At 42.7% G+C, this 18,794-nt stretch overlaps 1 protein-coding gene across 3 annotated transcripts in view; it reads right to left on the reverse strand.

The window, feature by feature from the left end:
• IKBKE (inhibitor of nuclear factor kappa B kinase subunit epsilon) overlaps positions 1-7,501 on the reverse strand; it is a 35,459-nt gene extending 27,958 nt beyond the window's left edge. Inside the window, exons 1-3 of one of the 3 annotated variants that reach the window (XM_083508866.1) lie at positions 7,121-7,501; positions 4,081-4,395; positions 2,208-2,348 (exon numbers count right to left, since the gene is read on the reverse strand). In XM_083508866.1, the coding sequence (XP_083364992.1) occupies positions 2,208-2,348; positions 4,081-4,167 (228 nt within the window). In that variant the 5' untranslated portion in view covers positions 4,168-4,395; positions 7,121-7,501. The remainder of the gene's footprint in view (positions 1-2,207; positions 2,349-4,080; positions 4,396-7,120) is intronic. The other 2 variants (XM_083508865.1, XM_083508864.1) reach the window with 2 other exon arrangements.
• Positions 7,502-18,794: the final 11,293 nt, after the last annotated feature.

The following is an 18,794-nucleotide window of genomic DNA, read 5'->3' on the forward strand; positions in this document are numbered from 1 at the left end:
ATCTCAAAGCACATTCCAACCGTAGGATGAAAATGAGTCCTCTTGGTCATAGCAATGTTCTCAAGTTAATTTCTACTGTTTGGGAGAAATCTGCATATTATTTAACATGGGAACAGTCCTGCCGGATCAGAGCAAAGTCCAACATTTCTGTCCTCATTTGGCCAACTGGATGCCCATGGGAAGCCCACGAGCAGGATCTGTGTGCAACTGTGCTCACCCCATTCCTGATTCACTGTAGTTCACGCAACTGTCACACATGCTGATAACAGGGGTTTAGCATGCAGCAATGTCTGTTTTTTCCCCTTCAGTTAATTACAGGTGCAGGGGATCTGGTTTTGATCAGGACTACAGCTCATGGGAATTCAGGGAAGATTTATTCCTTCCCTTCTTAGACATGATTAGGACAAAAATCCGCCCCCAATCTATGGGGCGTGTAAAGTTCCCATTAGTAGCTGTGCCAGAGAGGGTGGGGTTTTTCCATCCTGATCATGGCTGGGGAGGGAAAGGATAAACTCCTCATATACGGTGATCTGTTAAAAATTGGGATGGGCTGCATCTGGAATGTAACCTTCCACACAACAAGTCACTAGCCCTTAAATGCACACTGAGAACAGATTCGTCACAATGCAGACATTTGGCTGCTTCACTGCCCCTGGACCGGTAAGATTTTCCAGTCTACTAATTGCTCATTGCGTATAGACTGGATGGGTGACAAAAGCATTTAGCACTCAAAACAACACCTTTGCTTTTCATTCCTAAGAGCGACATATGCTGAGACTGGTCCTCAGGAGAGACTGCAAAAGATAGAATGGCACAGTAAACTTGGAAACCAGGAACAGCACAATCCAATACAAACCAGCAGGCAGAGGAACTGCCTCTTATCCTTGTTTGCATTTTCTACTTCCTTCACAGCTATGAACACTCATTCCTCTAGTCCCTTATGAGGGGAATTCCCGCCCGCCCCCCAATTCATCAGTGTGCTTAAAGCTCAAGTGTGCTTAGGCAAAAAGGATAAAAAAACTATACAGTACAGCTCTCCTGAAATTATACCACTTCAGAATGCAGGTAGGAAAAAATGTATGATTGAATTCTGTGTGTTTCCTAAGTTCTGAATAAAAAAACCGCCCTGCTTGTAGCACACTAGAGTCTTACTGTCTTACTGGCTCTCTACAAGCCGAGAGGACCTTATTATTATTATTTAGGAAAAGCTTCATGTGGCATTTAAATCATCCCTATTTAAGGTTGATGTGAGTTATGGTCTAAAACACCTGACAGGTATTACATTGGCTACCGTTGCCTGAGTTGCTTTTCCCCTCATCTCACTGTCTGGAAACACTTTCAAACCTCAGGATTTTGAGAGGTTAATAACATTCTGTTTTACACAGATATGGAAGGGAAATTCCCAGAAAGATGTAGGCCATTGGCATGTTGTGAAATAGGAACATAGGAAGCCACCTTATACCAAGTCAGACAATGAGTCCATCTACCTCAGTACTGTCTACTCTGACTGGCAGCACCACTCCAGGATTCCTGGATTCCCAGCCCTACCCTGATATGCCAGGAACCTTCCTACATGCATGGGATTTCCCTTTTTTTTATAGCCGCTGCACACAGATGCTCTGCCACAGAACTATGGCCCTACTCCTTCATTGAAAATGGATGTTGATGAGAAGCCCTGGCACAAATTAAGGCAGCAGTAGGGATTCTTTGATGGGCTAGCAGGTCAGCAAGTGCCTAAATCAAGGGTACCCAAGTGGTGTCCTCCAGACAAAGTTGGACTCCTAACTCCCATCAAGCTGGACTTACAGGTCATGCAGGCTGGGGCAGGTTGGAGCTGCAGTCCAAGCGCATATGGAGGGCACCACACTGCCTACCTCTGATCTGAATGCTGTGCCGAAGAAGGCAATGTTGTCCAACACGCTGGTGTGCCACTGCCAAAAATAACGAATAACTCCACATGGCACATTTAGTATAAACAAGTGACCTGATAAACAGAAGTGCTGTTCAGGCAAGGCTAAAGTAACAGTATGCTATGTATCGAGGGGAGAACATATACACACTGTATAAACATCATTGCTAAACAAGATTCAGTAATCACAGTGTTCAGTTAAGATATGTTTTAGCGGGGTGTTACACAATGCCACCATTATCACACCAACCATAACACATACATCAGCCTTTGTTTGAGAGTGAAAACCACAACTTACAATCTCTTCCACGGCAAAAAGCTTGACAATGTTCTGGTGGTTTAACTTCCTCAGCACCTCAAACTCCCTTATCTGCACCTCCTGAGGTCTCATGTAACTGGCATTGTTGAAGACTTTCACAGCAACCAGTTCTCCTGATTTCTGGGGGCGGGGGGGGGGCAGGGAGGAAACAAAGGGGAGGGTTTCAGGAACCTTTATTCATTCTATATGACCCTGCAGCATGTAAACATGAAAGAGGAGAGAGGCACATCTCCAAAACATGCAGCGGACAAGTCACCATATTCTGTTTACTTATTCCCATGGGTTCCAGCTATCTCGTTTGCTCCGTAGATTATTCTGAAGTGATTAACAATTTTAAAAACCCAGATTCAAATCCAATACAGATACAGATTTCATTTACATAGTTTGTTCCTAGCACCCAAGGTGCTCAGAAATAATAAAAATGCAATAAAAAGACCTATAAGAAGATAAAAGAAAAAGAGCAGATAAAGCTTGTCATCCAAAGAAAAAGGAACAAGGAGGAGGGGGATAAATAGTGAGCAGGTGAAAATGAGCTGTTGCTTTAAAAATTCCCAGAGCTAGCTCCAGAGGCTGGAGGCCTGCCTAAATTAAAAAAAAAAGTACAGTGGTGCCTCGCAAGACGAAAAGAATCCGTTCTGTGATTCTCTTCGTCTAGCGGTTTTTTCGTCTTGCGAAGCAAGCCCATTGACGGATTAGCGAATTAGCGCTATTAGCGGCTTATCTGCTTATCTGATCAGCTGATAAGCGGCTTAGCGGCTTAGAAAAAAGGGGGGGAACCAGCAGGAACTCGCAAGACATTTTCGTCTTGCGAAGCAAGCCCATAGGAGATTCGTTTTGCGAAGCACCTCCAAAATGGAAAACTCTTTCGTCCAGCGAGTTTTCCGTCTTGCCAGGCATTCGTCTTGCGGGGCACCACTGTATAGGCATTTTGATGGGAGGCCATAAGAAACACAAGAAGGCCTTCCTAGGAAGGGAGTGCCAAAGTCTGAGCAGAGCCACTGGGTATATCTCATCTCAGAACTCCCCCAAAAGTGTCCCAGATATTGATAGGACAGAGGAGCCTCTGCAAAAGATTTCAAAATTTGATCAGTCTTCTATGAGAGAAGGTGTCCCTTCACGTTACCTGGTCTCAAGCCAGGGCTGTATTGGTCACAATCGTAGCTTTGAACACACTAGCCATTTATTTGATGCACCTCTGCACACAGTTGCTGTGAATTTTGCTACATCAGCACAAACTCCTCCAATGGCAGAGCTCTGCTCTGCTGTCATACTCAAGGTTGCAGAAGCCACATTGAGGATGATTGTGCTCCAAGCAGCCATGTTAATGTGAAGGCACATGCATTAATAGGGCCCGTGGTGGCATTTTTTTCTAGAAGCAACCCAGTTTTCAGGCAAAAACTCTGCCACCTTAGTTTCTCATGAGAATGAGCTACACTTGAAACAGCCCTGACAATAAAAATCACAAGACTTATTATGGTAAAAAAAAGCAAGTCTAGCTTTCTAGGGGCATCCCAGCTCTCAAATCCTCTTCTGACCTGGGCTTGGATCTTCAAACCAGTTCTTAACTAAACCATATAACCTTCATCTGCCTCACTTAGGGCTGCTCTGGTAATACTCCACTTCCCATTATTTAAATTAAATTGGTTGGATCATGACTATATTATGCCCCATTGACTTCACATGTGTCAAATCTGTATCCAACCCAATGTATTTATGCCCATTATGTTATGTTCCAGCTCTAAGACTCGTTTTACCGTTATGCCTCAAATTTCTGTTGTGTAATTGCTTTGCTAAGTGAACACCACACTCACAGGGCACCCTAGTTATATATATATATATAAAGCCTCCTCACCTTGTTACGGGCTTTGTACACACTGGCTGTGGCACCTTGACCCAGCACATCATCCGTTTTCCAGAGGTAGTTCAACGTGCTTTGCATGGCCAGAAAGGCAGCGGTCTGCTTACGAGCTGCAAGGTAGATGGAAGCAGGCAGCAAATGTCACCAGCAGGCAAGAAACAAGCTGGGTCAGATTTTCCATCAACTGAGCAATTTCTCCTCTCACTTATGCAAAATGATGTTGGGAAATCCAAGTCTTCAGATCCCTTTTCCAGGAGAGACTCTGAATGCAAGTAGTTGAAGGAAGTCTGAGGTGGGATAGGAAACCACCTGGAGCAGTAAGCAAAATGGTCAGGGCACTGGATTAAAAGGCCATTCAAAATCCTCCCAGCGAGGTGGAGCCACCCTAACCCTAACCCTATCGTTAGTTCAGAAAGCAAGAGGATTGCAAAACAGCAGGTGAAAGAGGAAATGCTCGGCTTCTTGCATAAAGACTAATGAAATTCCCTGTGTTGCAGCAACAGTGTGTTATGATTAAGATTTTATCTCACTAGTTCCTCCTCAAAGACAGTAGTATCTCTTGTGGCCATTTTCTACTTTTTATTTTAAATGGCTAAGCACCTCAAGCTAACCCTTAAGATAGAAGGCTGAATGCTTATTAGAATAATCTCATTTGGAAATCTAGTATATATTTGCATCCAGATCTGCATTGCGGCTAGAAACAAAGCATGAACTGTTGTAAGGTGATGCCCAGAGAACATCAGTCTGGTGATAATGCAGATCTGGAGCCAAAAATATACTTGGCACCTGATTTTCACTGCTACACTACATCAGCACCACTTTCAGCCATATTCTACGGTACTACAGCATTTAGTAGAATTCCTGAATGATCCGAGGCTTTCATGTATAGTTATATTTATATAGAAATCTAATAAATTTAGGCACCAGGCACCAGTTCCTCTTCAACCAGACCTTTGGCTGATTGCTATTCTACAGCCTTTTAAATGTGTCTGTGGAAAGGGGGATTATTGTATTGCTGTTTTGTTTTTAATTACTTACTTGTTTTTATCCCACATTTTGTTCCGTGAACCACCCAGGGAGATCTTATGATGAAGGGTGATATATAAATTAAATTAAATTAGATTTAAATAAATAAATAAATAATAGTTCTTTTGGGCAAGAGCCTTAGCTCAGTGTTATAGCATCTCCAGGTAGGACAAGGAAAGACTTTTACCTGTATCCCTAAAGAGTCACTGTCAATGTAGACAAAACAGTGCTAAATGCCTACCTCAGTACTGTTTAAGGAAGTTCCCCATATTCTCTATACTGCAGTACCTCGGGTTAAGTACTTAATTCATTCCGGAGGTCCATTCTTAACCTGAAACTGTTCTTAACCTGAAGCACCACTTTAGCTAATGGGGCCTCCTGCTGCCGTCGCACCGCCGGAGCATGATTTCTGTTCTCATCCTGAAGCAAAGTTCTTAGCCCGAGATATTATTTCTGGGTTAGCGGAGTCTGTAACCTGAAGCGTATGTAACTTGAAGCGTATGTAACCCAAGGTACCACTGTACTGCTATGTTCTGCCTACACACACATACTCAATTGTCAGAATTACTGGCGCTGACCTATTATGTTCAGTTGTGTATTTTTAGCAAAAGTGCAGCCACATCAGGATTTGGTCCCATGTTAGGATGAGCTCAAGGAATGTGATCTCTGAACAATTGTCAGGCCTGAGAGATATTGCATATAACACATGAAGTAACCTTGGAAAGCCCCATCCTTCATGTCCATCAGTATGTGGCACACTCCTGTACACACTCAAGGATAATTAATTTAAAAATTAAATCCAAAACTATGTTCATCCATTTTATATCAATTGCACACAATTTCTTGTCCAACATGAAACGAAGATGGATCTCAACAGTCTTCTCTCTGCCATTAGTGACCCCTGGCCATTTCTAACAATTTCAGCTTAGCTCTCACTGATAGCCTAGTAAGCTAAAGGAATGCTGGCTGCAAATAAAATGTCAACCAATGTGAAGAACTCACATCCTTGGCAGCCACCTTCACACCACATGAATGGGCCAAAACATACACACCTCTGAACAAAAGTTCTAGTATTCCTGCTATTCTAGGAAGACAGAATGTTTTAGTGTTGATTGTAGCATATCCTCTGTGGAGTCATTCCCAAAACATACAGCATACACAGGGGGAGAGGAAACTTCGCTGAACATTGACCAATTTCCTTAAAAAAAAAAATCCCCTAATTTCTGTACTATGGGAAGTAGAAACTGAATCTGCCAGGCTTTTTGATATATTGGATGTTTTATTCCCCTGGGCACAGAAGGAAACAGCAGATACCACTGTTTCAAAAGGGCTGTTTTGCTAGCTATGGCAAGAACACCATTTAGCATTCCTTATGAAGGCATGAAAAGAAGAAAAGATTTATATTCGCATGTAATGTACCTCAAACAGAAGTGGTCATGTTAAAGTGGAATTAGCACCTTTGATTAAATAACAGCATCCAGATTCCAATCTGGAGACAGCATCACAGTCTTAAAAGATATTGAGGCTGTGGTATTAATGCTGTGATGTTAATATTCATTATATAGGTGTTCAGGGCATCAATTAAATAAATAAATAAATAAATAAATAAATAATAGGGTGTGAAGATTAAATGAACAATTGCTGCATCCCCTGTGAAAAAGTCTCATAAGTGCCTCTGGGGCTCATTAAAGAAATATAGCAAATGTTTCCGTATAAAGCCTGCTTCCACGAAAATATACACTTCACCTTTGCATCTCTCCAGTCCTTATAGGCGTTCCTTGCATGCCTTGCAGAAAGTAAAAAAAAAAATGCCAAGGCAATTCAAACAGGGCATTGCAGGCAGGAAGAAACACACCAAAGTAGGATAGGATTTGCACCCTACAGGAAGGAAGTGTACAGGCACCGTTCATCTCCTACAACTGCCAATGTAAGCCGGACGCAAGGGAGTAATAAATCAAGCAGCTCGGTTGCAGATCTTCACAGGTATATTGCGAGCAAAGGATCCTACCTGAAATTGGGCAGTCGGTTCTCTCGAGAGATCACAGCTCAACTTCCCCACCGAGGGACTGGCAGGCTTGGTCAGCGAGACCCCATGCAAGCTCCACGCAGGCGACCCAGTCAGTTTGCGGCTCCTCGGGCTGCCCCACAGCGACTTCCTGCTTTCCTTTTCTCTTAAAGGTACACACACCCGTCTTCTCGGCCCTCCCCGCAGCAGCCGGCGGGAGGAAGCAGGCGCCGGCTGTACCCTCTACCTTCACTTTCCTCACCTCCGCGCCGCCAGGCAGTGCCGGATTTACGTATAAGCTAAACAAGCTATAGCTTAGGGCCCCACTCTCTTGCCCCCCCTAAAATGTAAAGAAACACCTGGATGTACATTTCCAAAATATAAGATAAAAACAAATAAAATAAAATCTACATACAGCAACAGTGTTTTGTGTTGTGTAGGCTCCTATGGTGTAAGTAATGGGCCCGCCTGCTCACCTGCTCCCTAAAATATCACTGGTTTGCTATTATTATTTCATGTTATAGCAAGTTTCTATAGCAAGTTTATGCGTCTTTGTAAATCGTGTTTCGAAAGGAACTTTTGTCATTGCCAAATGCCAATGTGTTTGCATTATTAAGTTATGAATAAAAAATTATTTTAAGTTAGAGCTTAATAATTATTTCACTATTAATATACTTCTTAAATGTATTTCAGTTCAACAATTACTTGGATAAAATGCATATTTTGTTATGTGCAAATGGCTTTAGATACCTATTAAGTCCATAAATTACTATATAGCATATATTCAACACATTTATATCCCATCTTCCTGTACGCGGTTCTCCCCACCCAATTTTAGCCTCATGAGGTAAACTAACCTGAAAGAAGGTGAGTGGTCTAAGGTCACCCAATGAGCTTCATGGCTGAGTGGGGATTTGAACTCTGATCTCTCGGGGCTAGTTCGACACTCTAACCATGGTGGCTTTTGTGATTCAGACTGCAACCAGAAAGCAGGAAACAATCAAAATGCAGATAAAATAGTTTAAGGAAGTGAACAGCCACAACCTACAGGTGACTCTCACACCTGGTCATGAAATTAAGCACATAGGGAATATTATTTTAAAACACCCATTTCACAGATACTGAGCCTCAGGGCTATACCAGAGATGTATATTTCAGCTCATTTACCTACACAGCTGGGGTGAGAAGGTCTGCTTTTCCTATCAAAATGAGTGCATGGTGGATAGGAGCAACCCCCCCCCACTCACCTTGCTGCTATCCACAACTTTAAGCAATTTCAAACCAACCCAACTCACTTCTAGTATTGGAGCTGGGCTGACAGGAGATCACATTAAGCAACCAAATTGAGCAGTGGAATGTGAATGCGATATCTTTCACCTTCCCTCCCTGTGTGCTCATTTTGATATAAGAAGCAGAACCCACACCCCACCCTGCTTTTTAGGTAACAAGCAGCCTTGTACCTGGTTGGCATTGCTCAGGAAGTCTAAGAAACCAAAAAAACCAGCACAGATTTGAAACCAGTGGTTAATATCAGTGCAGTTTTGACAGATTCAGTCCCCAACATTGATTCAAAATGACAACCAGTTGTTTCTAAACACCGATGAAAACCTGCTCGTTGATCTCAGAAGCCAACATGAAAAATTTAGTTATGATATCTTAGGAAATGTCCAAATGCATAGCAAGCAAATAACTTTCCAAAAGATACAGTAGATTTAAGATTTGCTGGCTGTAGGAATGGGGAAATGTCATTCTTAATCCATATATGCCCACTCAACCATTTCAGTCCGCGTAGCTGGGATTCTTATGGGTGTCACATAATACTTGGTTTACTGCTGTAAGAAATCAATATTTAAATATGGCACCACCTACACTTTGGACCTCCTCGCCTATTGACATCAGGCAAGCACCTTTGTTGTGCTTTTTCACTACCATTTTTCTTTAACCAGGTTTATCCAGACACATAGCTGTTGATGTTTTTTTAATCTCTTTTTAGTCAACGGTTAACTACCTTTTAAATTACTTTAAATTTAATTACCTTTTGAATTTGTTGCTGCTTTTATTGAGAATTTTTAATATTTCTTGTAAACAATTTAGAGATCTTATTACATTCAAGAGGTATATAAATTTTGTTAAATAACAAAAGAAAAAAATGTGGAAGAGCAACGTTCTGCATCCTTAGCTGAATTTTCAGATTGCTGGATGTCAAACATGTGGCTAGCAGCAAAAATGTCTGGGTGGTATCTGAGGAATGTCTGGAACTCTCCTGTTTGGCTGCTTTAATGCCTTGGCATTTGCTTCATTTGCCTTGGAATGTTCAATACTATATTTACTAGAAAACAATTTCCTTCAGTACTCAATTTACTAGGGCAACGCATAATATGAGGAACTGACTTGCAGCTGATGACCTCGTTTTGCTTAGGGAATTAAGCACTGGCTTCGCTGAACCAAACAAGCAAACAATCCTTGAATCAGGTTCTTGCAGGGATGTCTCCAGACCTTTGCAAGCTCTGGCAGAGGTCACTATTAAAGCCAAGGTTAGTTTGCCTCAAGCCTCTTTCTGTTTTCCAATCAATAGCATTTATTTCTGAATTTCATGTTCCTATGAGCTCCCTTCTTTTTAATTGCAGCACTTAACTAGAAGATCTGAGATCAGACATGTTATCAGAATACTAGCAGGGGGTGTCCCCCAGTGCTGCCTGGGAATTTGTAGAAACAATGAAATTTTGTGATTCTTAAATGGATTGTGTAATTTGCGAGTTTGAATCCATCGCACAAAAAATTGAGTGAAGTCACAACAAAGTCATGTTTGGGTCTGCCATCTTTATTCAAAATGGTGCATGGTGTTCAAACATCAACATGTCTCGAACCTATAGAGAAGTGACAGACGGACAAACAAACCCCTTTGCAAAACATACAGTAGATACAGTGATTTAATTGACAGACAGTTAAGATAGCAATAGGGGGGAATAAAGACACACATGATTTGTTTTAGAGAAGATTAATAAATAATTTTGTTTTAGAACACACCACAAGGTGGCAGCTTACCTTCAAAAATCAAGGCTGCAGCAGGGATAGCCCTAGCTCACAAAAGCCTGAGAAAGTGACGGGGATAAAAAAAAGAGGCATCTGGGTGGGGCCCTTCACATACAATGAGATATTTGGGTAAAATCATGACTAGGAACAATACCACCAATCAGCAATGTGGACTCTTGCACGGTAAAAAGATGGCCAAATAAGATAGATCTCCTTCCTTCTTTAGCATTGTGCCAAGAGATACAATGCATGATATACAAGAAGTGTGCTAAAGCTTGGTCACAGCTATTGTCAGCCTTATGAACAGGTAGAAAGTTGAACACTTCAGGAGCACGCGCCGAAATTTTATTCAGACATTTTACAATCAAGTAGGAAATATGCACTATTGTAGGGCTCAGGCTGAACCCTGCCACTGCTTCCAAAAATATTCTTAATTTTTAAATGATATGTTATTCTCATGTGCCCATTCAGGGCTCAGCATCAAGATCCATTTTCAGTGAAGGGCCAGGGTCATAGATAGATAGATAGATAGATAGATTCTTTATTGTCATTACACTAGTGCAACATTGCACAAGTGCAACGAAATTGGATGCCATCCCTTAAAAACAACAAAAGCAAAACAACAACAACAACCAAACAAACCACCTTCCAACCACACCCACACCCACCCCCAAAAACTCCCAGGTCTCACTATCGAGTTACAGCATTCAAAAAGGCCACAGCTCTTGGATAGAAACTGTTTTTCAGTCTATTTGTCCTTGACTTGATGTTTCTATACCTCCTGCCAGAAGGCAGTAGTGCAAACAGACTGTGTCCCGGGTGAGATGGATCCTGCAGGATGTTGTTTGCTTTCCTAAGGCAACGGGAACCGTACAGTTCTTCCAAAGGTGGGAGAGGGTGACCAATAATCCTTTGGGCTGTGGTTATGACCTTCTGGAGCACCTTCCTCTCCCTAGCTGTACAACTGGAGAACCAAGCACAAATACAGTATGTAAGTATGCTCTCTATGGAGCCTCGGTAGAAGGACACCAGCAGTCTCTCACTCAGATTGTTCTTTTTTAAAAGTCTGAGGAAATAAATTCTCTGCTGGGCCTTCTTCACCAGAGCAGTGGTATTTGCGCTCCAAGTCATGCCCTGATCCATAGTCACTCCCAAAAACCTGAATTCCGCCACCCTCTCCACCCGTTCCCCGTTGATATACAAGGGCTGAATGTCCGCCTTTTTTCCCCTGTAATCCACCACCAATTCCTTGGTCTTAGCCGTATTAAGAGCCAGATTGTTCTCTCCACACCAAACACAGAGCCGCTCCACCTCGTCCCGATAGGCGGACTCATCCCCTCCTGAAATGAGCCCCACCACCGTAGTATCATCAGCAAACTTGATGATTTTGTTGCTGGAGTAGATGGCTGTACAGTCATACGTATAGAGAGCATAGAGCAGGGGACTCAACACGCAACCCTGTGGTGAGCCGGTGTTAAGGCTAAGGGCTGTGGACACATGTGACCCTACTCTAACCCTCTGAGAACGTTTTGACAAAAAATCCAAAACCCAGAGACAGGTGGAGTTGGGGAGTCCAATCGTCTCTAGCTTGGACACCAGTCTATGGGGGAGGATAGTGTTAAAAGCAGAGCTAAAATCCACAAACAGCAGCCTCACATAATTCCCCGGCTGCTCCAGATGGGACAGAGCAGCATGGAGAGTGGTGGTGATAGCGTCTTCTGTGGATCTATTTGCCCTGTATGCAAACTGGTAGTTGTCAAAAGTTGATGGAAGACAGGAAACAATATGACGGCGCACCAGTTTCTCAAAACACTTCATGATGATTGGAGTCAGTGCAACTGGTCTGTAGTCATTCAAACTACTGATTGTGGATTTTTTAGGCAGAGGGACAATAGTTGACGACTTCAGGCAGCTAAGCAGTAGAGCATTTGCTCTGCATGCAAAAGGTCCCTGGTTCAAAAACCACCTGGAGGTGGCACAATGGGTCAGTGTGTTTGACTGTTAACCAGAATGCTGGTGGTTTGAGCCCATCCTGGGACAGTTGTGGGCAGGATTCCTGCATTGCAGGGTGTTGGACTAGATGACCCTACAGGGGGGGATTGGGAAGATTTCCACCAGAAACCCTGCACGGCTGCTGCCAGTCAGTCCGGACAATACTGAGCTAGATGGGCCTATAATCTGACTTGCTATAAGACAGAGAATGACTTCTGGAGTGTGCTAATCAATCAAGAAATGATGCCACTTGTGCAAGAGCCTTTCCCCTAACATTGGGTGGCCATAGCAAACTTCCACATAGTTATGATTATGGTCGAGGCTTCCAGTGTCAAGCCTCAAACTTCTCTTTTTAGGATTATTGAGCACAGCCAGTCCTCCTAATCTGCTCAGTGCCGCTTTCTCCCGCAATATCTTGATTGCTTCCACACCATCACTGCAAATATAGAACAGGAGGCAGAACCTGAGCATTACAAGCAGGAGAAAACAGGCAAACAGGAATGACAGTGATCCCAATACATCATACATACATCACAGAAGGGGCGGTCTACAACAGAATCCTGTCTGACAGGAAACTTGTTGATGGGTTTACCTGGCTGTTAATGGGTTTACCTAGTGAGCCTGGTCATTCTTTTGTGGCGATAAATACTTAATTCCTGAGTCCAGGTCACAGGCTCATCCTATTCATATATTAAATGTGCCCTTAAGGCAGGATTTGTGAGCACAGAGACCATGGGGAGGTTTTCCCCATTTCCTCCTTCCTTGCAGAGAAACATTTGAGGTCAATTTGGGAGAGACAAAATGGTTTCAGGACTTTTTTTCCTGCAGTGTTTCAGACATGTGGTTTATATATTTATGTATGTGTTTGCTTGGTACATTTATTTTATATCTTAGACCTTATAATTCTCATAACAATAGAAAAGGTTATGACGGAGAATGCAACATTTTTCGGTCAGCCAGAGGCCATCGGTATATATACTGCCTCTGAAGTTTGGGCAAGGGATGAGGAACCTGTGGCTCCAGGCAGCATGGGCAGTAGTCAAGGTTGATCTAGAGAGCCACAGGTTCCCCACTATTGACTTAAAGAGGTCCCATTCTTACCACGTATGGCCTCACTGTTCTAATAACATTAAATGTGTTATCACATTAAGAGTGATGCATTAAAATTGTCATTGAGCTGTTCTCATGGGAAGCACAAATTTGCTACAGAAATTATGCCTTGACCAACCAGCAGTCTGGTCCGGCTTTCCTGTTTAATAAATCACACCTAGGGACTCCTGAATACATTGGGCTGATAGCACATGTGAGTTGAGAAAACCCTTTTGAGTTGCTCTGGGAGAGGGAATCATTCATCCTCCTCTCAGCACTGGCAGCATGAACCCCGGTACTGTGACTTCCTGTGAAACCAGGGACAGAGCAAAGAACTTGTTGCAACCAGCTGCGTTTCAACCCTGCAGAAAACAGCTTGATTGAACATCAAAAGACTTTCCCTCCTCCCCACACCAAAACTTGCTGTAAATAATTAACTCCCTGGAAGAGAAACCAAAAGGGACTTTTGGGGCCGTAATTACAAAAATATGATGCGGTTTCCCCCAGTTGAAAAGCAAAAGGGGACAAAAAATAAAAAGGAAAAGGAAATAAATCCCCAGCTAAATTAGGAATTGTTCCCTTTGCTTAGCTCCCTCCAGCTGGGGGTGGCTTGGAGGAATGCTCATTCCCCACCCCCCACCCCAGGCTCCCTTGGCAACAGCCTGAAGATGAAACCTTTTGTAATCAGGGCATTGCAGGAGGTGGTCATGCTCAGCCACATCCTGTTAGCAACTAGACAGGTGTGTTTAATCTAAAATGGATGAGGGCTGAGGAGGAAGCATGGAAAGCATTAGAAGCTTCAGTGTTCATTAGTAACTGACATTCCTTGGCAAATCAAAGGTTAAGGCCAATGGGAGGAAGAAGCAAAGGATCCCTGAGGACCAAGGAATGGGAAGAAAGCTCTGCGTCCACATTTTGTTAAGATGGTGCACATGTGAAAGTCTCTGGAGTGCCCAGATACCTTAACATTGACAAGAAGGGCTTGTCCAGATGGTAGCCTTCCTTGTGGCTGGTTTTGTGTTGTAGAATGAAATTGGAAAAGTGTGTGTGTGTTGGGGCAACTGTCCCAGAAAAACCAGGACATCCTGATTTTTCCCATGAGAGCTCAGCAGCCACTTTGGGTGCCATGATCTTGCCCTGAAAAAGTGCTTTTGGGGCGCCATCTTGTGTGGCACTCATCTTGGGGCACTGTCTCCAAATTTCTGGAGCTGCAATCTCACACAGGTCATGTAACTCATGCAGGAATGTGGCGCTGGAATATGGCGTTCCTGTTTTCTCCCGAGTCGTGTTGGAGGTTATGCAAGGGGTCTGTGCCACCTTAGAGGAAATGACTAGTTCCCACTACCAGTTAAAAGGTGACATATGAGGTTTTCTTTTATTGTATTAATCATATTTATTCCCCATCCTTCACCCTAAGGTCCCAGGGCAGGTTACAGCACTGAAACACAATATTAAAAACAATTTAGAACTTGTTTCTTATGGCTCACAGGTAACTTGTCAGAAGTCAGATTAACACAAAGCCCTGCACAGACATTCGATTTATGTTTATTAAACTGGTATATCGCATCTCACTAGAAAGTCCCAAACTAAAACACAAGCAAGTAAAAATAAAATAAAATAATAAGATAACACTCAAAACCCTTTTGTCCTGGAAGCAACCCCAGAGCTGATTCATCTAGGCTCACACCTGGAAGGATAGATGTGGTTAAATAGTTTTGAAATGTATCCACAGAAACATTTTACATTTTAAATTATAATATCAAATTGAAGCTCTATCAGTCATATAGTAATAATACAGTAATAAGTAATAAATTTTGACATTGCACAAACTTTAAACGTGCCACTATCACCACAAACAGGAAGTGATGTCAAAAATTGTTCTGTCTCTTATCAATTATTGTTGAGATCAGTCTAAACATCTGGATGGCATCAGGTTGGGGAAAGCTAGTTTAGACCTATCACAGTCTTACAATGCAAAATCATTGTTCACCTCTGTCATTTTAGAAGTACATACAGTATTATTAAATATTTGATTAACTCTAAATAATAATAAAAGAATCCTTCTCTTCCTCCTAAAGTTACTTTTCTTTCCAAGTACTTCTCAAGCCCTCTGGTCTTCCTCTATTTTACAGCAGAGAAAAATGTGCTTTTAACTCATGTTACTGTCTGTGTTTTGAAAATTCCCCAGCCATAAAATATTTGACAGCTCTTCAGGGCTTATCACAGTTCAACAGCTAAGACACACTGGGGGTGAGAGAGAGTTGTAAAGCAAAATCCTGATCCTTTTTTATTATTATTAAAGGACACACAGGAGCAAAATATCTTCCTTATTTCAGCAGAACCCAGAATTCCCTTCCACGTCAGCTTTGTCCTATTCAATAGTAAAAGGAATAATTTCAAATATTCAGAGCATTTTTGAGACAAGGAAATCCTAGTCAACAAGGAATGCTCCTGTTCAGGGCTGTAGTCAGCCTCAATGTCTTTGCTTCTTAGAGTGGGGGAAGTTTTAGGAGAGGAAAAAGGGAGAAAGGGATACTGCTTTCTTGGCTGTGCTTCACAGCACTATAGCACTTTAGACTGGGGACTGGCTGCTGACCCCAAACTTGAGCATTTTAGAACTATAAAGCAGGAAGGAAGCTGGTTCTCAAGAGTGAGAAAGGAAAACAGTGCCTTATTTATTTTTCTTCCTCCCCAAATTTCCCTGTACAGTGGTACCTCGGGTTACATACGCTTCAGGTTACATACGCTTCAGGTTACAGACTCCGCTAACCCAGAAATAGTACCTCGGGTTAAGAACTTTGCTTCAGGATGAGAACAGAAATTGTCCTCTGGCGGCGTGGCGGCAGCGGGAGGCCCCATTAGCTAAAGTGGTGCTTCAGGTTAAGAACAGTTTCAGGTTAAGAACGGACCTCCAGAACGAATTAAGTACTTAACCCGAGGTACCACTGTATAATGCAAGGAGGGAATTTTTTAAACCATACAGCATGGATGTAACTATAGATATAAATGATAAACTCACACAACTTCTAGTCTCTTAGGTGGAAGTTACTGTATTTTTCGCTCTATAACACGCACCCGACCATAACACGCACGCAGTTTTTAGAGGAGGAAAATCTGTAGGCATGCCACCTGTAGGCATTCCCTCCATAACACGCACAGACATTTCCCCTTACTTTTTAGGAGGAAAAAAGTGAGTGTTATGGTGCAAAAATTACAGTAAGTGTTTCTTGACAGAAAACCATGCAAAATCCAGATTTTAACAAAATCTGTGAGTGCATTCCCCCCCACAACAACAAAAGATAGCAAGAAAGACAGGTGGTTTCTGTCTTTGACATTCAATATGAACCTGGAAATTCCATTTCCAAACAATTAGGTGAGTTAAGATTTCCTATCTCTTATACACTTAATATCAACAGTCTAAATGATCATGCATTTTCCTCAGGCCATTCTGGCATTTCAAATATTTTCTCTCTTAATTAACTCATGAGTATACTTCTGAATACCAAGGGAGCTTTCCCCTGCATATGTAGAAACATACTAACTCACTTGGGGGTAGGGGCACTTTGCACTGACTCATCCATGTTTGCTATTGGACATTATAATTCCAATGAATATGTAAGACGTATTCTCCTAGTAAGAAATGGGCTTTCCTTGCTTAGGACTAAAGAACAGCGACACACAGGATAGTACAGGAGGGCATGGAGACAGAGTAGTGGGGGTCATTGCGGTTGGGGGACCAGAATAGGAGCGCTAATATGAGAAGGTGGAAGGTAGGTCATCAAATCCTTCCTCCCTGGACATTCAAATCTTCATTAAATGTTCTCAGATTTCAACCAACAATTATTAGGGCTTAAATGTTTATGTTTTTAAATATGTTGCAGTCCTTTCTGAAGCAAGCGATTAACAAGCAATAATAATAATAATAATAATACCTTCAGTGTGAAATTCGGCTTTCCTTTTTACCCTCTGGCAAAGTCAACTCCATCTTGGATTCTCAGAGCACACAGGGATGCTTTTTCAGTGTCCTCCCACCTGGGAATAATTTATGATTGACAGCTCCTGCATGGCTGGGTGAACCCATGAATGACCCATCTCCCATAGGACTGGAATGGGTAGGAGCAATCACACAAGCCTCTCCAAAGAAATTGGCACCCTGCTGGAAAGACCAACATCAATAGGCTCTGCCAAGGAGTTGAATCATGTAAGCATTATCCAAGCCACTGTAGGAGCTTCTCAACGATAAGCAACTCTCTGTCAGTGAGCCACATGAACCATTTGTTGACACAGGAGATCAAAGAAGCCTGATATGCTAAGCCATCCCTGAAGGATTGCCTTCAGGAGTGGGATTTTGTTAATGCATTTGATTTATTTGATTAATTTTTCTCTTACCCTCTTGGGGCTGTTTTAGGTGGTTTCCCATTCGGTTGCAGGTCATGTCTAGCCCTGCTGAGCTTCAAACACGGAAGCACATCAGTTGCCTTCAGATCAATTTCCCTGTATTTCCCCACTGCCACACTCCAGAATCTTGCTGATTCCGCCTCCCCAACCCATCTGTTTTTCCTTTATGTGGATCATGCTGACAGTATCTCCCTGCGGGCTTCTGTTAACAAACACCTAGCTGAGTTTCCCCACAAAACAATGCCAGTCATTTTCCTCTTATGGATGGCTGCCTTCCATACCACATGGGGATTCACCCTCCAGTTCTCAGAATGCTTAAAGGAGGACTGGAGCAGGAAGCAGATTGCAGCTGTGCGAGGCAAAGCAGACATTGGCTTAGCATGGTTGCAAGTCCCATTCCATATGAATGTATTGGCAGTTTATCTGTATGTGAATCATCAGAATGAACTCAGTGGAAATAATAGCAGCAGATTCATAGCCAGTTGTTGGGCCTCACTGAAGACGCAGTGGTAAAAGAAAGTAAGATGCCCATGGGTTATATCTTTAGATATTTTTAAACTGCATTGCCAACTCAGAGGAGAGAAGCATATGGACAATTCTTTGGTAAGTTATCTTCCATACAGTTACATCACTGCGCAACCAACATACAACATGGCGGCTGCTTCTCCCCCTACATCTTTACAGAAGTGGTTGCTCACGCCCCACCTTGCCACTACCTCTTGATCTATGGTCAAGATGTAAATACATTGCACAAAGGTAAGATCCAAAAATTAGGCCCATGAGTGCTGTGACCAGAGGTCTTGCTTGTAGCTCCAATTAGTAGCCCTTCTGTTTCAGCAAAGCAGAGCTAATCCCTGGGTTGAGATCCCCACTCAGACAGTTACTGTCTCTTGGCCTATCCTATCTGCAGTGCAAACTATGGAATTGCCTCCTACAAGGGTAGTGAATGCCATCAACTTGGATGGCTTAAAAAGAGAATTATACACATTCATGGAGCGCAAAGTGATCAATGGCTATGTTCTACCTTCACTGTTGAAGGCAGGAAGGCTCTGACTGCCAGTCACTAGGAATCATAGCTGGGGAGTGTGTTGTTGAGCTCAGCTGCTGCTTCCTGGTTTCCCATAGGCATCTGGTTGGACACTATGAGAACACTGGACTGGACTGG

Source organism: Podarcis liolepis (assembly GCF_965112155.1).
Source record: "Podarcis liolepis genome assembly, chromosome: 6".
NCBI classification, from domain to species: domain Eukaryota; kingdom Metazoa; phylum Chordata; class Lepidosauria; order Squamata; family Lacertidae; genus Podarcis; species Podarcis liolepis.